This window comes from Lagopus leucura, unplaced genomic scaffold (genome assembly GCF_019238085.1).
Source record: "Lagopus leucura isolate 7727_CA_CO unplaced genomic scaffold, USGS_WTPT01 Super-Scaffold_806, whole genome shotgun sequence".
NCBI classification, from domain to species: Eukaryota; Metazoa; Chordata; class Aves; order Galliformes; family Phasianidae; genus Lagopus; species Lagopus leucura.
In genome coordinates, this window is record NW_024962260.1 from 8511954 (window position 1) to 8533977 (window position 22024).

At 42.4% G+C, this 22024-nt stretch overlaps 2 protein-coding genes across 4 annotated transcripts in view; one reads left to right on the forward strand and one right to left on the reverse strand.

The window, feature by feature from the left end:
• Positions 1-2412: 2412 nt before the first annotated feature.
• TANGO2 (transport and golgi organization 2 homolog) lies at positions 2413-13395 on the reverse strand. Its single transcript, XM_042865880.1, has 9 exons — positions 13322-13395; positions 10795-10912; positions 7792-7880; positions 6029-6148; positions 5741-5855; positions 4060-4130; positions 2902-3055; positions 2687-2791; positions 2413-2577 (listed from the first exon to the last, which is right to left on the reverse strand). The coding sequence occupies exons 2-9, from the start codon at positions 10848-10850 to the stop codon at positions 2457-2459; spliced, it is 831 nt and encodes a 276-aa protein (XP_042721814.1). The 5' UTR covers positions 10851-10912; positions 13322-13395; the 3' UTR covers positions 2413-2456.
• A 2431-nt stretch (positions 13396-15826) lies between these two features.
• ARVCF (ARVCF delta catenin family member) overlaps positions 15827-22024 on the forward strand; it is a 210537-nt gene continuing 204339 nt past the window's right edge. For 2 of the 3 annotated variants that reach the window (XM_042865425.1, XM_042865429.1), the window contains exon 1: positions 15827-15935. The gene's annotated coding sequence lies outside the window, so the exon portion shown is untranslated. Of the gene's footprint in view, positions 15941-22024 lie in introns of all 3 variants that reach the window. The other variant, XM_042865424.1, reaches the window with a different exon arrangement.

Here is a 22024-nt window from a genome sequence, read left to right on the forward strand (position 1 = left end):
CCCAGTTATTGAATACTGGTTATAATGTTGTACTACAAGAAATGACACTATTGGCTCCACATATTCTCAGCTTATTATTTAATCTATCTTAATTAACACCTGAAAAGTGATGTGGTTTTCTTCACAGAGCAGAAGCAATCAATATGTTTACACCATCAGATAAGTTATTGACTACCGCTGGCTGCGTGCCCATCAGGGCTGAAATATCAGATGAGATCCATTGAATACACCTCCTCTGTCACTAGAGGACAGGCTTGTAAAGTACCTCACTGCTATCAGTATGTAGTGCTTTCCTCAGAGGGCACAGAGAACAAGCTCAAAACCAAGGTTTTATAAAAGTAGATCCAGAACGTTTTACTGAGAATATTTAAAAATATATTGATTACCAAATGTATGCTGAAGTCCCATTAACTTAGATTATATTAAATAAGGACTAGAACACTCTTAAGAGCCTACTTAAAGGCCAGCTTATATATTTGCTTGAAGTATTTTAAGTCACAGTTACACAGTCATAACTGCAGAGACCAAGCACACAGTATTATTACCTTTTGTATTACTTTTAGTAGCCAATCATGTATATTTATCCAAAATAATGTAATGAAGTTCAAGTTGCATACATATCTAATAATCACATCCTCATTAGAAGATTTGAAACCCATGTCCAAGGCTTTTCTTTAGATTTAAAAACAAGCAAAAACCACAAAACACATCATCACCGAATGTCACTTCTAGCTTAAACTCTTCAGGAGAGAGATCAGAGCTTCACATGGACTTTTATAATGCTTGAATATAAATCAAGGTTTTCTGGGGAGACCTGTTTATTTAATAAGGCAAATAAAGCAAAGTTTTAGTAAGTACTGTGATAATTCATACTGGTATTTAGTAAAAACAAAGAATATCAATCACAGAATGAGATGGAAACAAAATGCATGTTGAAAAGTGGAATTTTACCAAAGCTGCTCAGAAAATGGTGGTTATTCTTTTTTACTTGCCTGTTAATCCTACTGCTTCCATTGAAAATGCTACCATGGATCCTTCAACTTCCCAGCCCTATTTGCTGGGGTTTTTGCCTGTTTGCTCCCCTCCCATACCTTGTGCTATGACCACTTGTAAAAATACACACTTACACAAGGTATTAGATACAGAATTCTGGAGTGATCTTTTCAGCATGGCTGAATCAAGTCACATTACAACAGATATTCCATTCTAAAGGTGATTCTGAATTCTCCATCAATTTATTTGTAATTATAGATAGATAATTACAAATTTCACCTCCACTGCAACATCCAGGTATGCAGATCACTAAGGTTGTCTCAAGTTAGTGTCACTTCATATTCAGTTTCAATTTGCAAGCATAATTATTCCTTATCCCTCTGGTTGGGAAGGAAAAAAACCTAATATTGCTAATGAGATTATCAGCAAACAAGATGTCACAGTGCACAATTTTATTATTTTCAAAGATAAACAACTCTAAACTTTACTGAATAAAACTGAGCAGTGACAACTTAATTTCTTAGTTCTAAAACTAGCTTTGAGAGTACTTAAGATCTATTGCTGTACTATTTACAGGTAAACAAAACAAAGAATTCTTCCCTCCCCACCCTCTCCAGAACAATGCACCGTGGCACAGTGACAAGTTTAAATATTACTAAAGCACTTAATGCTACAAAGAAAACATACATTCATTCAATGCACATTGGCATCAACTTACAATCTTAAAGTTATATATTGAAAGGAGAGGAGTTTTGTGAAAAACAAAGGCAGCAAGAGTTTCTCCTCCTCTGAACTGAATGCAGGGTTAGTAGTTCTTTAAAACACACTTCAAAGAAACAAAGAACAACTTGCACGTTGGGCAAAGACAGCCTTGCCCTGGAAACAGGTGTCAGACCAGGTGGCCTCACGATGCCTCTGATCTTTTGTTCTGTGGCTGCTAGACAGTGGTTTCAGGCATCATGCAGTGTGTTTGTATCTGAGCGAAAAGAAATTAGAGGAACCTGTGAGAAATGGAACTGCAGCTGATTTCCTTTCAATTCCAAGTGCAAATGATAAAAATCTAATTTTTAGACAAAATTTAGACTTGAAAGTTAGCTGAAGATTGATTCTCCAAGAAGCTGCATATATTCTCAGCTTTGGTTGAAATAAAAATAAATAAGTGATATGCAAGTCACAGTATCCTGTTGGTACTTTCCATTGGATTTTACAATTTTTTAAGCTTAGATGATAAAATAAAGCCATGGGGCCAGAAATTTGTTTTAAAGTTGTAACTTAATATAAGAACAGCCAGAAACTTGGTTTTATGCAAAGGATTTGTGAGATTGATAGCTTACACGATCTATTTAAAACAACTTTTGCTTCTCTTGCTATTTTTGGCTTCCAGAGGCTGGCAGAAAACATTTCCTGGAGCTTAACAGCTTGCTTTCATTGCTTTTATTACAATGCATTCAAATGGAAAGTTGTTACATGTGCAGTTTGAATTCATAGGTGCTTGTTTTCCACTGGCTGACATCCTCGTTGACCATGGTGCGCTCTGTGAAAGTAACGTTCCCTTCTGCGTCAATGAGAAGGACCGTGTTTGCCCTGAAACAGCACAGAGGCAGAAGAAACACAGAACGCTCAGTAAAGAGTTAACATTTATGGCAGCATACATTTGAATTGAGATATGTTTTGGTCCAGCAGGAAATATTACCTTGTTCCATAACCTGGGCAACGAACACACACAGCTGCATACTTGTTCAATATAGGACGTATGTATTCCTTCCCTTGGTCTTCAATTGCAGGGTCAGGTAACTGACTGAAAAAGTTGTAGAAGAAATTATTGTTATTATTTTTCATTTTCCATCATACTATCTCTGGCAATAAGCTGTTTTCTGTGAAGTTGGCCTCTCTATATTGTTTTCTTACGGCTCTTGATTATTCATCACTGTAAGGAGCTCCTGCACCAAGTCCTCCTTGGCAAGGTCTTGACTTCTGTTGATGACTTCTGTGAAGAGCTGTTTCCCATACTGGAGTTTCTTCCATGGCGTATCCAACAAACAATTACTCAGTCCATATATTCCTATACATGTGCATGCACAAAGGAGAAAAAAAACCATACCATGTAAATGTAGTGTGTAACACTTCAAACAACTTAACCTTTCCCAGACTTTTGTGAAATACCAAAGATTCCCTGCCCAGAGCACAACACTAACAGAAACATGAGGGCACTGCACAGCCTAAACACAAAATAACTCTTAATCACTACATTGTTGGCTTTATTTCTGTAAAGCAATTCCAATTCTCCAAGCTTCATACATTATGAAATCAATGAAATTCAATTTCATATTGTACAGAGGTAACACAATAAAGGAGTGACCAGCTTTTTGTTTGTGCTAAAGTCTGTTTTGTGCTTCTGGTTGTACAAAAATCTAATAGCTGTTTCCAAGAATTGATGCCATAACTGGTACAGTAACTATTTGCTTATTGGCAGCAACGCTTTGACTGTTTTGAGCAAGCAAAATAAACCTTTGTATATTAACACAGCCTTCACAACTGCTATCAACCAGCTAAAGCATTCTGCATGTCTCAGTCCATTTCTGCTGGTTTTTGGTGATGAATACAGGAGTCTCCTATATAGTTGGCTAGCAAAGGACTAGATTTTAAATATTTTAAATCAGACTACCTGATTTAAAGATAAAAGCTCATTATTTTTTAAAGCCAATTCTGTCCCTAGGGGGACACAGTCAAATTACCTTCTTAACTCTGCAAAGTAAGAAAAGTTACCTCTGACTTTGAAAATGCCATTTCTCAAGACAGACCTTTGTCCCCTGATCACAATTAAGTAACATTCCAGTAACTGCAGTGCAGATTGGAACACTGACAAGGATAGAAGCTGTTATAAACTATGGACACTACTGAGATATATTAGCAAATACTTAAATGAATTTAAGCATTTATTTTTAAGAATGCAAGGAAAGTTAGCAAACACAATGCTTAACCAGCCAAAATACTGGAGAACATGACCATATTCTGAGTCCTTTAAAGTAACAGAGTAATATTCCAAGCTTTTAGATGTGAACCTACCAGGATTTAAGAACACAGGTTCCGGTTCTCCTTTGTTTCCATAGTAGCAAATTACATCTCCTTTGGTGGTACTGAAAAATACAAACAAGAATTTCTCCTTGAAAAAACCATCAGCTTCTGTAGTTGATTACTTGCTAATTCCACACAACCTTCAAACACAGCAAGATATTGCTGGCAGTGTTGCTGCTCTGACACCACAGCCCAGAAATTAACTGATGAATTTCATTACTCTCCTCCTCTGAAACAGTCTATCACACCACAGTCAAATGTTACCATCATCACTTTTAAACACAGTGGTAATGCAATTCAGTAAAACCCAAAACTGCTGCATGGAAAGCAGGCAGGTATTACTGTAAACATGAGCAAACTCCACCTCCTGAAACAGGAAATATTCTTTGAATTTAAAAGAAAACATCACAGAACTTGCAGTTAAAATTGAATTTGGATTGAGTACCATAAAACAAAATAAAGAAGAGATGCCATTTCCAGCTCCTTATTTTCCTATGAGTTAGAAGGACGTCTTAGCCTTGATGCAAAGTAAGCTTGTTTTCTTAAGGACCTGAGAACTCAAACATTGTCAATCTCTCTTTAAGCATGCCACCTACAGACAGCAGTATCATATGCTCAGATATTCCCCTTCCCAACACTGCTTCATTTACTCTTCCAATTGGAGTTTCCTCTCCGTTTCACACCACTGTAGCAGAGCCAGTCACTGTTGTTATACAAGAGATGAACATGTTAAGAATAGGCTTCAATCTCTCCTTTGAACAGTAACATGGTTCAACAAAATAACATCAGCTACCATAATGTTTTTCTATTTACATAGGAAAGTAGCTTCCATTCGTACACCACACCTCTCAGGACTATTTCTAATTTCCTAAGATGACAGGTTTATATATTTTATAGAAATTGCTTTGCATCATTAACTCGCCAAGAATTTCATTTCAGCAGAGTATCCAAGGCTAAGGATGTCACAATGGAGAATTAACACATACAGCCTTCAAAGTGGTACCTAGCATGAAATCATGACCTGCATCACCACAAAAGGTCTATCCAGCTGAGCAGACAATTCCCTATTACCTTAGCATAGAGTAAAAAAATAAAAAAAAAAAAATCAAGCGAACTAAATAGTAACACATGAATTATTATTTTAGTAACATCAATCAAAACTACTTTAACATCATTACACTAACAGGCTTTACAATTATTAAACACACCTTATTTTTATAATTAAAATTAAAATGAAGAAAATCGAAACTATTTACCGCTTACTTTACATCAAACATGTTGAGTATTGCGTTTTCTTAAAAACATAGTAAGACTAATTCTTCCATTATCTTTGAAATTCCAGATAGCCTTCCAACCTGTGAAAGGCAGCCAGGCAGCAGCGTGTGGCAGAGAGTACAAGAAATCAAGTCCTCAGACCACGATAAAAATTAATGTACAGAAAAGAGCTCCTAAGAATCAGAATACAAGGCAGCCACTGAGCATTTGAAAGATGAAAAAATAAAGGGAATTACAACCAGGGTGACACTGGGCTCTTACCTGCCAACTGGCAAAAGAAAGTGAAGTGAGAGCTTGTCTGGTGACAGGCTTCTTATTATTACACTCATGTGCTAACAAATACATGTACTTCACTACTGCTATCTTTCTGCTGTGACAATTAAGTTTGTAGACTTACTTCAAGTCAGCTGCTATTAAATTAAATCCGTTATAAAGATGTCCTTCTACTGAAATTTTCTTCAAGTAAGAGTAACAGTCCAGGTCTGAAGTCAAGAAGTTCGTTACAAGAGCACCTAAGAAAGAAGTACACAGAGCAACTTCACCACGTGAACTCACTAATCTGAAGGGCTTGGTAAAGCAAACAACACCACAGAAGATATCTTCCACCAACAGAATGTGACAGTAATCAAAAACACATTCCTTCATAAAAGGATTAATAAAAAATATAAATAATATCCCTTCATACCTCTTCCTTTTGCATTTTTGTCAGTCGTTGGCTGCATATAGTTTGTCAGGGCTGCCATCCTGCCTTTCTTACTGATTCCCAGCCATGTCCCACCTTCTTTTCCTTCCTCCATATCCAGACCTAATAAAATAAGAACTAGGCGATTACAGTCATCTTCAAAAATCTCAAGGTTAAATAATTTCTTCATACAGATGCTGAGTCTTGATGAGGCTGAATAAAATACAGTCAGTACAATCTTTTTGGGTAAGTACGCATGAGGGTAAGAGCACTTCTATTACCCATCCACGATTCTGAACGAGCAAGTTACTGAAATAAGAGATGATGAAGAATGATGTAAAAGGTGTATTAGGTGTAAAAGTGAAATTATAAGCTATTCTGTAAGCCAAAATACACAGAAAACTAAGTAGGCTCATAATGTTTGTTCATTCAAAAGCAAAGTCTTAGAAGATTAACGCTATTGGCAAGTTTGACTTTAGAAGTAACCAGAACAATTTAGAGTAATTTAGGTAATTGCAGAATATTATACTGTGGTAACAGTAACTTGCCTAGGAGGTGGGGTGTGCTAATTGTCAGCAGCTACAAGAAGGAAGCCACAGTCAAGACTCTTCTATGCAATCTAACATGCATATTGTTGGAAAAATTTCAACTCAGATCTCATAAGAGATCCTTCATTAGAGAAGAAAACCAAGTCTTGGATGCTATTTCAGAAACTCTTTCCTTCCTTCAGTCTCCAGAATTTCAGTGTCAAGTTTAGCTTTGTCACATCCTCACACAACACTTCATCAATATCTTCACCTTAACTAAAAGGTACACAAAAACAAAACATACAGCTACACTGATATGTAAACATATGCAATTCCTGGTTTTATATCAGGTCCAAAAATGTTCATAGATTCATACAATGGAAGAATTTAATGTTTTTGTTCTCTGAACTGCTGCTTTGATTCAACAATTTTAACTCAATGGAAGAATATTAATGGGCTCTCCACAGACAGACCCACTGAATGGAGAACGTGTGTTCTCATGCCAAATGCAGGCAGAGATGACAAAGGTGTAAGAGCAAGTTCAGGTCTCTTCAGTTTTCGGGGTAGTTCTTTGTTTTTAAATTCCTGTGACACAAGGGAAGCAGCACCCAGAATGTCTGGCACAGAAGTGGAATGTCAGGCAGAGCTTGAGAAGCAAAGGAGCTGCAGTGCAGTGGGAGTCATTTATCCTCACAGCTCTCCCTGCCAATGACAATAACACACAGTGTGTGACAGTAACACCCATGACTTTGCAAATACTGTTTGCTGCCTTGGATCTAAGCATTGCTTTGTGTACCCAAGGCTGCAGATAGATTCCCTACAAAGGAAAAGTAGACAATTGAATAACTACATTTTACTGAACTGATTGTAGATCAAATCTAATAAACTAATGGATCAATAACTAAAACCACTATGTAGCCTATAAATTACTGATAAGAAACTAGAAGAATTTCCTTGAGGCTTGTTTTAATGATTTCCAGTCACTAGTACAGACAATGAGCCTGCAGAGTAACTAATTCCACCTATTTAAGAAAGCATTTCAGCATATCTGCCAAAGCTCAAGTAATTGTTTGTGATGGACAAACATATTACTATATTTCCATTACACTACTTGGCCTAAAGTCAGTAAAAAGAAAATTGGGAGGAAAACCACTACATGATTCTAAAACACAAATAAGACAATAACAGCACATCGCACTCTCTACACAGGACAACGAGAAATACAAGAACATTACGTACCACTCAGGATTTCATTGCTGCTGTCCCAAAAATCTGCTGATTTGGATGGTCTGCTGTAAAATTCATCTCTATTAGCAGCTAGAATAAGTCTGTGGAACACAAGAGTAGCAAGGTATGTACTTGGAAATAGGGATTCTATAACACAGAGAATAACAGAACATTTTTTGCCAGAGCAACAGTTCACTGTAAGCATTAAACCACCCTTTACCTTAGCATCTCACTTCTATCAGCATAGAAGCTGAACATCAGCTAACCACAGCCTTCTCTCACACTGTCCTGAGACATTGAACAAATTCATCTTACTGCACGAATGAGGCTCATATCCAAGAACAGAAAAATGGTTGCAAAGCAAGAGATTGAGTTCAGACTGAAAGGCAATCTTATAACTCTTCAGCACGTGAAGTTACAGCTACACAAAAAAAAAGAAAACCAACAAAAAAAAAAAACAAAACCCAAGGAACTCTAAAGGGAACTTGCAGGTTATAGGAAGCTCATCTGAAGCACAAGAACATGTTTTTTATCTTTAGTTAGGGCCACACAACCACAGTATTTTTTAATTTAACTTCAACGATTAAAGCACTATTTATGCAGTAGAAAGATACAATACTTTTGTCTGAAAGTATCCAGGACAGAGACAAACCTGATAGCCTCCAAGGCCCATCCTGACTGAAATTCATTCAATTAATAAGAGAAGACAGCACACTCAACAACGCAGCGATGCAAAGGAAAAATAATGCTTTTCTGCAACAGTCAAGAAGTATATGGGGATGGAGTGTGCTCCCCTTTCTTATTTTTTTTTTGTTTTGTTTTGTTTTTTGTTTTGTTTTTCCCCCCCTTTTTTTTTCTTTTTACCTTTCTACAAGTATGATTGCTGCATAATCTGAGAACAGCAGGAAACAAGATGTGAATATCTAATGAGAGTCCTCGCAGCAGACAAGCTGTAGGGAGCCCTGGAGGCTGCTCAGTCAGAAGGCAGGCAGATGTTATAAGAAATATGCAACTGAAAACTGCTGCTGGGTGAAACACATTTATTTCTTAATAAGCACGTTTTACTCCACAGCCATCCTGTACTCAAAGTGCTCTGCCACTCTTTGGATATCCAGCTAAAGCAGATAGTTCTTAAACAACACAAGCAGGAAATAGCTCTCAGAGTGTTCTCTGTCACCGCTGTGTCTGGCTTCCTCTGCTCCTTATTTGGAAAGAGGATCCTAGAGGCATCTGCCAGTGTGGGAGACGTAGCTCAGCACGGTCTTTGGGAAGCGATTCCTATACAGGATGCACGGGGAAAAAGAGCAGCTCTTCCTAGTGAAGCAAACACTACTTGTTTATGGAACCTAAATAGTAGTAAGTGGATTTTTTCCAGTGTGGTAGAATATTCCCCATCTTTCAGTTTATATATAAATTTTGGCATTTAGCACAAGGCTAGTAGACAGGATTGGTACATTGAAAGCATCTTCATTTAGTCATTTGTGGAACATAATCACAGTGAAAAGCATCACTACTGAAGTGACCCTTGGCATCTAATAAATTGCAAAAGGCCTGTTCAGCTATTTTACAGCTGAAATTAACTGTATTAGGACTTACTAATTAGGATTTATTTAAACATTGAGACAGAAAAACATGAGAAATCGTTCCATTAAAGCAATTCCATACAATGAAATACAGTTCCATAAAAAGTCTCCAATTACAGCTTTGAAGTTTAAAACACATGTATTCTTAAGATGCACACAGTATAGTTGGGAATAGCATAATGGCAGTGCAGTAACTTTGACAATGATAATGACTACAGTAAAGCATTTGTTACACTGCCCTGAGCTTTACTTCTCGTAGGTCCCCAGAGAGAACACCAAGGGCAGAACAGTCAGCTGCAAACATACAGGAGGACAGGAATTCGTTCACGCACTCAGATCATCTGCAAAGCTTTGTGCTAAATCAGGCACCCACAAAAAGTGGCCAAATGTACTGCTGTGGAAATCAAGTTCTCTAGGATGGGAAACCCTCCCAAGCATTATGGAGAACATTGTTTAGCTCGGCCAAAGAAACCCAGTTTGTCTTTCCAACTTTTAATGGTTAGACACCAAGAGAAACAAAGTAATGGATAATAAAAGCTAATTGTAGATGTCTTTTTTGAGGTGGACAAACACAGCAGCAGGCCTGCAGTCAGAGATCCCCCTCTGGGTTGGGAGAAGCGTTCCATGAGCTCAGTGCGAAGCAAACAGAGCTCAAGCACAATGTTACACACAGGAGCCCTCAGGGAAAGTACAGTTAGCAGCAGGCCAGTGCAGAGAGGTCTCATAGAGAACTGAGAGCTCCGAGTTCGCAGAGAACTGGGCAACATCTCCAGCTGATATTTATGTTCACCAGAAAGCTGAGATGAAGGTGAAGAAACTAGAGTAAAAACTGAAAACACAACAACCAGGCACCTCAACTTTCTTTAAAAAAAAAAAAAAAAGTTTAGCCATGGTGTGTTAAGGAAGGAGAAAAGGGACTGAAGTTATGCGTTTGATTGAAGCAATAAAACTAAGATCAGCCACCAAGAACAACGTGGCACAGTACTTACTGCTGACATGCAAGGCTGGTCAGAATCATTTATTACAGAGGTAAAGAGCAAGGCTCTGCTTAACAAAAAGTAATGAGAAAATTGAGATCAATTAAGCAATTGATGGTCCATCAAACATGATTCCCCTTAGCTCTTAGGATACAAGAGAAGGCAGGAACTTGGAACTCTGATTAGAATTTATGAAGGACGCATCCTGCACCACATGACAGATCACCATCAAGAGGCCCATAACTAGAGACTGAGCCTCTGACCAGGGTGCAAAACAACACATGAAAGTGACCCTGTGAGAACCCTTCAAGTACTCCCAGAGAGAAAATCTAAGTTAGACACTACATGAGCATAACTGAACACCAAGTAATAACTCCTGAGTTTGTAATTCAAACATAGGCCACAAGAAACTGCACAAAAAATTGCAGAAACAGCTCTGTTTCAGCCATCCTTACCTGTAGGCATTTTTTGAAACGGGCCGAGGATCGAATTTGAATAGAATGATGCACATTGAAGAATGATTAAGTCTTGTTTTTTCCACAAAAGCTCAGCGCAAGGTCATTCTGTAACAGCCTACAAAGAAAATGCAGATCATCTATTATGCCACAAATCACATAGAGGATAACCTTGCCTCTGGGGTGAAGCTTAAACATTGCAGTGCTCATACTCTTGCTTACTGAAAAGCTGGTTCAAATATATTTTGGTCAGCAACATATGAAAAAACAAATAGCAAAGCAAATATAATACGGAAGCTGAAGAGCCATTCTCGGACTTCTATGAACTACATTGGCTTTGGGTTGTGTTACTTTTAAAATCCTTCAATGTTTTATAAACATACTCCAAACGAAAGCTTTCTATAGAATCATTATTCCAATAAAGACATAACAGTAATCAACAGACCGCAGTCTCATGATCCAAGCTGTGATATGGGATGTTGTGGTAGAGTTGTTATTTCTTCAGAAAACCATAAGCCTCATGGACCAGGGAGATTGTTCTAAGTTCCTTCTGGTTACTTTTCATTGTTCTGCACTGTTAAAAATGTGTCTCTGAAGTCAATTCTCATTCAAGAGAGGCAGTGTTCTAAAATTTGTCTTAGCATAGAAGATTTCAGTGACTAATTACTTAACCTTGATTCTCTTTTCATTCCAATTACCTATCACTGTTTTACCCTATATGAAGCTTAGATAAGAAATTACTGCTACTGTTAGTTGCAGCAGACAAAGCAGTAAGATATGATGATTACAGAGATATTTAATTGAATACCTTCATACAATTGTCATTCTTTCAAGGCTATACTCACATAAAAGAAGGTGTTGCAATCCCTGCAAAAACTTACTGCTCTCCAAATAACAGGCTTTCGTAACATCCAGTTTTATTATTCCTTGTCCATGGCCCAACAATTCTCATGCACGAAATGATGGCAACAATCTCTATTTCTTTGTTTCTAGTCTGCCATCCAACTTACACCTAACACACACAAACCAGCCTGACAAAAGTCAACAAACACACTGAGACTAGGCATTCTGCTCCAAATGGTGCTGGTGGCTTGGAAATGACATTGAAATAACTGGCATTCTCATTCTGTGCTGCCATCCTCAGCACAGCGTGCTGTTTTATCAGCTCTAATGTTCTGTTAAAAACCTGAATGTACACCGCCAGGAGAAAGCAGCGGTTACAGGAGGTAACAGGAGACCAAATTGTGATAGATTGTGGATGTTCTTTTCCTAGGTTTGTACCGTCATCTGGTTGATTAGAAGCAATCAATTCACAATTTGGCATAAAACCACTTCACTCATAAGATCTCCCAATAGCAGCCTTTGAAAAATGAAGTCATTTGTTATGTATTTTGTTCTCCCAAATGAAGTGCCATAAATAACATGTCAGTTACCACAGCAATCCCAAACACCTCTCAGCTGATCCACAACTGTTCTTCTGGCAAGTCTGAAAAATAGCCTAAGGATCATTAGTCACTTAATTCTGACAGGTTATGTGGCACAGCAGTAACTCACAGCCAGAGTCTACAACTGGTTTACTGCTTCAATTTGTTTACAGGAAACTGAGCGCTATATTCCTCAAAAGCTCATGAAAGAAGAAAACTGGATGGATATTCTTTCAGTATTACAATGAGTTTTCCATACTGAACTAGGAGACATTGAAAAGAATGATTTCTTTTTTTTTCCCCAGTTGCAACCAGGAGCAATTGGAAAAAAATCACAGCAAGGGTAGGAGGGCTGAAAGTGAGATACAGATGGGAAGGAAGAGGTGGATGCTGTTGTGTCAGCTCTCAGGCTGCTCTGTACAAAGACTATTCCTGAAGGATGAAGGGCTGGTAACCTTACCGGGGCAAAGGGACCATCTTCACTGCAGGAGGCAGCAGTGCAAACCAGAATGAGATTAAAGAACATCACGTGTAAGGAAGAAGATGCTGACAACTCTGACAACCTCAGACTTATAACCTAATCTTTATTTTTGTGTCCCTATTTTCTCCCCCTGCAGGCCCAGGGCCCATTCTGGATTTCTTCCTCCTGTTACGCAAACACAGTTAGCTTTAGCTTCCTCATTTCCTAGGGAGGAATGTGACAAAAAATTGCTTACCATTCCTTATTCTTGGGAAACACAAGGAAGCAGTCAGTGGAAATGCTTTGCAGAGCCCACCATACCCGCCTGCTCCTGGCCTTTCTATTTCAGTGCGCACACAGTTTACAAGGAGAGAAACAAACTAGCTAACTTTTTAGCCACTTGGCTTCTATTAACAAACACTGATAAGGAAAACAGCACACTCACTACAGCCACAACTGAAACACCGGAACGCGTACAACTACAGCCAAGCCGAGCCTCGAGGTACGGCCGTACGCAGGTAGCACCCAACAGCCCCGGGCCCTACAGGGACACCCGCAGTCGACGAGCTCCTGCGGTAGGACGCAGGGGGACGCAGGAAGGCACCCGAAGGCATCCCCCGTGGCCGCGCAGCGCCGCACTCACCCAGCGCGCCGAGGACAGCAGCACAGCCCGGCAGAGCCGCTTCCGGGAGCACGGTGAGTTTGAAGCGGCACCCGCCCCGATTGGCTGCGGGAGCCCCGCCCCCCGCGGGCTATTGGAAAACGGATCCCCCGCCTCCCCTCCTCGAGCCGCCATTGGCTGGCTCCCGCGCCGCTCAGGGCCGTTGGAGCGCAGGTGCCCCCGCTTTTCCCTCCGCCCTATTTCTGACTCCTTCACAGGAGGCAACGGGCCGTTTCAGTGGAACTTGTAAATTAAGGACGCTTTATTGGTAACGCCTCCTAAGGAAGAGCCCGTGACCGTTCTAAGAGTAATAAACTTCGTATGCACAAGAGAATAAACGTTAATGGAAAGACCTCCCAGGGATGTAGGAGTACGTAACGTGGCTTTTGAGGCAAAGCCTCTCATCTTGAAAACAGAAAACTCGGGGTCGGCGGTCAGCCCTGTCGTCGGTCCCGTGGCATGAAGCACGTCACCTCCACAGCCCCCGCCGCCAGCAGCGGGACGGCAGCGCTGACCTGCCGAAAGATTCTGGAAATCTGCTGTCGACCGGGAAGACCCGTCACACTCACCGCCCCTTCGTGCCCCGCAGCGGCGACGTCCCGCTCTGGCGCCGTCCGGGGGCTCCGCGCTCAGCCCCTCCGTCGGTGACGCTCGAAGCTCGCAGGCGGGCGGCGACTCCGCGGCGCTGCGGGCAGCCCGGGCCAGAGCTGCCAGCCTCTGGGAGCCGCAACCGCGTGCCTGGCGAACGGCTCGCAGATTGTCCCGAGTTCCTCACAAAAACTAAGAGGGAACCGGCTCTGCTGTTACTAACTTTCTCCTATCTCGTAGCCAGAACGCACCGAGCGCGCTTTCAGTGTCCTGTCAGATACGCTGACGCTGCGGCCCCGGCCCGGCTCCTGGCCGCTATGCGCGGCCATAGGTGGCGATGCGAGATCTTCTTTGACGGCGGCTGGACGGGCAGCTCACGCGACGGATTTACCGACGGAACCACCTGACGCGGCATCAAATCATCCCAGCCCGATGAAACTGAACAAGCCCGCGGCTTGGCAGCTCCCTGCGCGTCCCACCGCGCTCCTCGGTCTGCACCCGCGCGGGAGCGCTCGGCTCCCCCGCAACGGAGCTCCGCCGCTCGGCCCTCCGCGCGGGCCGTTCGCATGACGTCACGCGGGGGGGGAGCAGCACCCCTGGCCGCGCCTCAGCGGCTGCCCCGAACCCTCCCCACTTCCGCCGCGAGCCGCACCGCGTGCCCGCCCGCCGATGGGGTGGGGTGGGCCGGGCCGTTCGGACAGCCCCGTCGGCCGACGCGGTTTGCGGCGGCCAGCCGGAGAACGGAGAGAACCAATGAGATTTTGGTTGCTGAGCGAGAGCGCGGAGGAAGCGGCCAATAGGAAAATTCGCGGCAGCTGGCGGCGCGCGCCGGTTCGCGCGGCGGCTGCAGAGGGGCAGCGCGAGGCTGAGCCGGTGGCGGGAGCGCGAGCGCGGGGCCGCCCCCTCAGATCCGCCCCCTCAGAGCCGCGCACGTCGCCGCGCCGCGTGTGGGGCGGGCGGGGGTGCTGCTTCTCTCCCCCCTTTCAGCGTGAACGCTGTGGAATGATAATGCCCCGATTAAAAGAATAAAGAGTTGAGGGACGGCAGCGGCGCGGCCCGGGGCCCGCGCGAGGAGCCGCGGCCGGAGGCGCTCCGCAGGCGGTCGCTTATTTTCGATGCGGCTTCGGAAGGTGCGCGTCTGTCGGCGCCGCCCTCGGAGCTGTGCGCCGAGCGGCCCCGGCGGCGGCGAGCCGCAGAAACGCCCCGCGCCGCAAACGTCAGCCAAAATACTCCCGGCAGAGGTACACGAGAGGAAAGGGTTAAGGATCCCGCCCGCCTCCCCCGGGGGTAGAGATGGTCCCGGGTGCCCTTTGTAGACAGGAGCAGGAGGGGGGGAGGCCGGCCCCGCGCCGCCGCGCCGGGTGAGGAGGCGGCGAGGCCCGCGGTCCCGGGGGATGCGCGGGGCGGTGCGGGCTGCGCTGCGGGGCCGGCGGTGCGGGGGTGCCGCGCTGCCCGGCTGCTGCCCTGCGCTCCGCTGAAGAGCGCCGTTTGTGTTTTTCCTTCCTTCGTACGCCCCGCTCCCGGCCGCAGCGCGAAGTCGGCGGCAGCCAGGAAGATCAGCGGAGGGCAGAGAAGCGGGAGAAGGCGGAGGAGATGGTGAGGAGGTGGAGGCGGTGAGGAGGTGGTGAGCGGATCGGCGGGCCGGGCGGCGGCTGGGCTCCGGGGGTCCTCGGGGTGCGGCGCGTCTGGGGACGATTTTGCGTCGCGATTGCGGAGCGGCCTTCTTTGTTCGCCGAAGCTCGGCGCTTCGGGTTTAACGGCGTGCCTCGCTCGGTCGCGAGGTACGCGGGGAGGAGTTGATGCGTACGAATGGCCAAAGCCGCATCTGCCGGCCGCGCACCCTTGCGGCCCCTCGGCACGGCGGCGCTGTGACGGGCGGCTCGTGTCGTGGAGGGGCGGCGTCGCTCCGGCTGCTTTGGCTGCGGGCGAGATGGCTCTGTGCAACGACCGAACGGAACGGAGCGATTCCTTCACTAACGTGAAATCCGTCACGAGCTTAGGAGCCAAAGTTAGGTGGTTTCCTTCTTTTCTTTCTCCTTTTCCCTTCCTTTCACTTTCCTGCAGTGCTGTCGTGCATGGTTAAAATCTAACGCTTGCAGAACTTGAACACAACTCTTTAAAATGCTCACTTTAAGCGTTCCTATACTAAAGGCTGTCTTTATCCTTTTATTTTTTAGATGGGTGTACTTCTTTGTGCATGTGGAAGGGGTAATTCTTATAACCCTTTGCATTTTACAGGGTACTGCTGTGCCTTAGGCAGGTCACAGTACAGCATGTGATTCCTAGCGTGTAATAAAATCCTTGGCTGGTAAATTTAAGTCAAGTGAGGACCTGCTTCAATGCTAGTAATAGCGGGTACAAGTTTGTGTGTCTAACAGCACTGTTTGCATTAATGAGAATCTTTATAGCAAAAATGGTGATTCTCCATGATGGAATACTGGCACTGCTTACTGTGTCTTCCCATGATGAAGTGCTGCAGCCTGCGTTAAGTACATCACTCCTTTAAGTATCTGTAATTTTCAACGTATTTTGTTTGCAGAGCTGTGGAAGACTGCATGGTGCAGCACTAAGAGCTGAAATTGTAGTGGCTTTAGGAATGTGACTGCAATAGAGAAAACTGCAGCTCCACGTTAAATCTGCTTGGGAAGAGGTGTTTAGTTATATTCGGTAAAACAGAGCATACCCCGTGGTTGGAGTAACTGAAGGGGCTGCATAGCTCTGAAAAAATAAGTTGTGAACTATGCAGTGCCTTTCATCAAGCTGCTTGGATGGATGGCTGTTAAATTTATTTTAAGCAACCTCTCTGTAAACGCTTGCCTAAAATATTTAAATTACATGCTCCATTAGGCAAATGGGTTTATCTTCCCTTTGCTTGGCTAAAGGAATGTATTAGGAGTGCAAGGTTTAGAAGAACAGTGCTGTCACAGTGCATACTTTCACTGTGCAGTTTATCCTCATGTATTGTCCAAAGGTGCTTAGAATGTATTTTATTTAACATGTGATCTTTACAGAGTTGGCTTTGATTTCATTTTGTCTGCCGTAGTTGCTGTCAGTGTGAGTAACTGAAATTCCATGAGTGTAACCTGCTCTCGGATTTGACCTGGTATTTAGCTGGGATTGACCCCAATTTTTTACCTCCTTGATTTTTCATCTGTTCATTTAAAATGTCTGCAGTGGATTTTGGTCTCAGAAGTTCTTTAATGTGGGAGGAACTGGTAACAATTGCAGAGGGGGGCACATTCCCATTATGTTCAGTCAGGATGTTGTGTAGCAAGGGCAAAATTCCTGCCATATACTTGGTACAAACATACTGTGTACAAACTGCAGTTTAGAGTAGGTGTCTTATGAAGACCATCTGCATGCATGTTGGTTATATAAAACTAAGCTTCTGTATTTGGTTTGATGCAACATGTGATTTCTGCAGCTTTTTGGTGGGCTTTTGTTATTGTCAGAATTGATGCACTGTGGGGGAAACCTGTTAAGAGTTCCTGTGGTACCAGGTTTATAATTTATGATGTGAGCACGAAGCACTGGCACAAGCACTGTAAACAAACACTGAGGCAGCCAAGTGTGAGTTTCCTTTAGCTTTAGTCTTTACATTTGAACCGAAGTGTGGCACTATCTTGGCCAGCCTGAAGGTGATTCTTTTCTTAATGGCCGTCAGGGTAATCATCAGAGGTGAAAGGTTAGATCAATTCTTTTACTATCTTGCTGGAGTCTATGAAAGAGAGAGGAAAAAAGCCACTTCCAGAGTTGAATCAATATGGATTGGAAAAGGATTTATAGGATTCAGTAAGATTAGTTGGACATTACATGAGTCATCTGAAACTGGGGGATTTCTTTTTACTTTTTTTATTTTTAAGGATTAAAATCCCCACTTTTTTTTTGGTTTTTTTTTTGGAAAAGGTGTTCTCCCCATAATAAAAACGTTTAGGATACACATGCAACTTGATGATCATTTACTTAATGAAATATTTTTGTTTTCCCTTGGCCACTTTGTGTCAAACCAACAAGGCCACCATCCTGTGGTGAAAGATTTTTGCTCACCGTTAGTGCATCCTGCTCCTGCCTATTTCTCCTACTTTCCTTGCAATCCAGAACACTCTGGAAGGCCACTGTTGGTTCTCTGCACTGATGTTCCAAAGTCTACATCTTCTGCGTTAGCTTAAGTCTTTTTAAATTTTATTCATTTGAAATAGCATGCAAGGCAAATAGGTTGCCTAATTCTTTTTATGGTTGATTTTGTTTTTTTTTTCCCCTCAATGCCATAAGAATAGGCAACTCAATTAAGTAATAGCCAATCTTTTGAAATGCTGGAAGCCAGGCTTACTGCAGCCATGTTTTAAAGAAGTAGCATTTTTGGCATGTATACATGGAACCATTTAATAGTAAGTGGACAGCATCTATTATTCATCATTAATTTGTACACACTACATCAAACAAAATGGCATTTGAAAGTAGTGATTAAAGTCATTGATTGCCATGGTGTTTTGGAATGCTCTGACTGACTTTTCGACCGATCAAAGTACATGCCTGCATGCTGCTCTAGAACGTCGGTAACTTGGGAATAGAAAATGTACAGGAGACCCACTAGAAATGTAAGTATGGCTGGTGTTATAAAATAGATTAATCTCTTATAGGGAAGATTTCAATTTAGTTAATGAGTCTCGTGCCAAGTCGCTATTCATTCCTTCAGAGAACATGGCTGGACGCATCCTAAAATAGTTGCCAGGGCTGGGATGTATGGCCATTGAAACAAATAGCCTCTCTGTGAGAATTATGGCTCTTAACTAAGCAAGGCACCATAATACCCCTGAAACAACTGGATTGATTTGTTTTCACTAATTTAATTATTCAAATTCTTTTAAAATTGATACTGTTCTTTTACCATTATTTCTTTGCTATGGAGTTGTATTTTTGTCATCCAGTCTATGTAAAATCAGTGGAAATGTCCCAGCAAATAAAAGTCATCTAAAGTTGGTTTTAGGAGGTTGGCCACAATGAACATAAAGGAATCTGCTTAATTATATTTTTCAGAACCTCTGACAAGTTAACTTAGGAGAATCAGTGGGTGCTTCTGTAGATACCTGACTATGTTTTGACAAGTGTAGGATTTACACAAGATAGAAAATGGAATAGTACAGTGAGGAATGAACCTGTGAACCAAAACATGTGCAGCTTTACATCTCTCTGAATATCTCATTGAAGGATCTATTTGTCTGATTTGGCAAGTCTTAAACCTCTGCAATCAACTGATAGTAATTACAATGAAAAAAGTGACTTTGAATGTTGAGCGTATTTAGAAAGGACCAGTGTCGTAGTGGTTAGGTCACAGATCCCAGGCTGCCCAATAAAGTGGTTTTGACCCCACACTTGTTTGATGGCTGTTAAGATAGGTTTCGTGTAGTCTGGATGCTGCTAGGCAGGTCCTCGCAAACATTTCAATCTCGGAGATCTCTAAAATTGTCTTGATGTGTGAAAGAAATGATTTCCAGCATAGGCAGTGGTTCCTCCAGTTTAGATACAAGAAACATTTGGAAAACATGAAGATTATTTGTCCCTCTTTCCATGTGGTTGTGATTAAAGGAAATGTCCCATCTTAAAAATCCAGCATTATTTAAGACACTGGTTCATTTCCAGATTAAAACCGCTGCATTTAGAGGGTGCCATAATAGCTTAGAAAAAATGGAACCATGAAATAAACCCATTGCTGCTGTAAGGGAGCTGTTAGGTCAGGGCTTGAGCTGCTGATGGAGCACCTGGTGAAGGGCTGTGGCTCAGGCACATTGACTGCTCCTGTGCTCCCCACCTGAGCAGAAGGGGTGGAACCACTTCTTACAAGGGCCAGCAGGAAGAGATTCTCTTGGATTTGGGTTGGTTCCAGAGGAGGAGCACTGTGTAACTGGGAGCTCCTTCACCAGGTGGGTGGGTTCAGCTCTGCTTTCTGTGGATAACTATTGGTTTACTCACTAATAGTTGTGCTTTTCTTACATCTCTGCGGACTTGAGACTTCAGAAGCTGCAGCAGGATCTCCATGAGCTACAGTGTGGATGTATGGTAGTGGCACTACTGATGGCTTATGATTTGTAGGTCAGGGAGAAATTGAGATTTTGCTTTCTAAGCAGCATCATCTCCTTGCTGCTTCAGTGCTTACATTATATGTCAAGTTTGCTGAAGATTAAAAGGGCATTGTTGAGGTATCTTATGCTATTTCATTTTTATTATTTAATTTGTTTGTCATCTTATTACTATTGTGAGCCACTGGAAGATTGAAGTCGAGTGTTTTGCTTCTAGAACATTACTGTTTAGCCATGTGGAGTTTGTTTAAGAGTTGTGAAGTATTTACTGTCTTCTGAAATACATTACTGAAAAGCTACAGATTAAACATTGCAAGTAAGAGAGAAAAAGTAGATTGGTTTGGGGCCAGACCTGACATAATATAGTAGATTCACAGTATTCCTTTTCCTTATTTCTTGCAGGGTTTAGTAATTTGGCTTTATGAAGTTAGACATCTGTGCTTCCTTTTGCACAGGACTGCCCAGGGGACTGATACCCAAACCTCTCAGCTGGATGTTTTTTGACTCACCGAATGCAGTGTCTCTGTAAAGGTTCTTACAGGTGTGGTGCTACTGACTTTGAAGTGTAAAGCAGTAGTTTAATTTGAAGTACTGGCCAGAGAAACCAGGATCTGAGCTTAGTATCATTATTTTCTAAGCTTATATATAATGTTTTTTCTTATTTCTGCTACCATGAAAACAATGACTGCTTTTCTTTTAATACCAAAGAAAGTTATTGTAATTGTTTGCTGTAATGAAGTCTAAATTGAGCTACCTTTGTTGCAGTGCAGAGTTAATGAAACTAGAGTTATTCTAGCCAGTAATTTATTGTTTATATTTCATCTGCTCTGGAGCTGTAATTTCTGCCCCCGAGTCCGAAGTGTTGAAGTGTGGTTCCTCCATTATAGTAAACATGCTGCATTCAATTCCCATAGTGATGAAGTGCCAGGTAACTGCTTGTCAGGACAGCGAGGGAAGCGTTCGCTCTGGTTACTCCCGTAGCTGAGAGGCTGTATTGCAGTGCTCAGTCCACAGTGTCTGCTGATCAACTGCCTGAGCATCAACTACCTGACTTTTGAGAGAGCTGAATGTATGTAATGGTGTTGGGTCAACTTACTTTTATATGTTTTAAATTAAAAAGTAGAAATCGTTTGGTAGTATGCAGAGCAGCAGAGGTTGCAGATTCCCCAGAGCGCATTGGATTGCAGGATGACTTCAAATGTGGTTCATAAAGTGCGGGCTGTCTCTGAGATGTGCAACTTCTGCTGAGATAGCTTCAGTAACTGCAGGTGTGTCAAAGAGATACTTGAGTTAGAGACGGCAGTCACTTTAAGGTGCAAATAAAAGCAGTGGGAAGATGTGGACAAACAACAGTCTGTAGGGAAGCTTTGTACTGTTGATCAGTGAACTGACAACTAGCCATAACATTTTATTTGGTTTCGGATGTCAGCAAGTGTTCCCAGTAATGGCCTGAGATATGGAAAACATAGGTTTGCTATAAGTAGTGGTTCTAAATTGAAGAATTATCCAGTATGTTTAAGCCAATCACTTCTTCTGCCTGAATAAAAATCCCATCTGGCTTTATTTTATCGAAGTAATGTCAAGTGAAGTACCATACATGAATCCTAACCTAAACTGGCAGTGTTCTGCTCCTCTGTGCCACAGGCTGGGCCATGCCATGCTGGTCTAACTTCTGCACGTACCTTCAGCCTGGTGGTTCTTTAATTCAGTGTGACAATACAAGTAGTGGGCTATTGACAGCAGCTGAAGTGAGACCATTATGGCTGTGATCAATAACATTCCTACATGGAATAACAGCTACTACCAGGGACACATGTCGTATTGATTCAGGAATTTATGCAGTTTGCGCTACCCCCAGCCTGCTCCTTCCATAATTTATGTAATAAAAATCTCTACTTTGGAGAAGCTGTTAGTAAGTTAAATACCAAGAAATGATGACATGATGAATTCAAGATGTAAATTACATATTGAAGATTTTACTATAAGCAGAAATAGTGCTTGCTAAATTCCTGTGGGTTCT

Coding starts and splice junctions, on each gene's coding strand:
- TANGO2 (XM_042865880.1), bottom strand. CDS start 10,850: ATGTGCATCATTCTATTCAAATTCGATCCTCGGCCCGTTTCAAAAAAT. Junction 4,131..5,740: donor TTAATAGCAGCTGACTTGAA/GTAAGTCTACAA, acceptor TGTATTTTTCAG/TACCACCAAAGGAGATGTAA. Junction 2,578..2,686: donor TGCCCAGGTTATGGAACAAG/GTAATATTTCCT, acceptor GTGCTGTTTCAG/GGCAAACACGGTCCTTCTCA.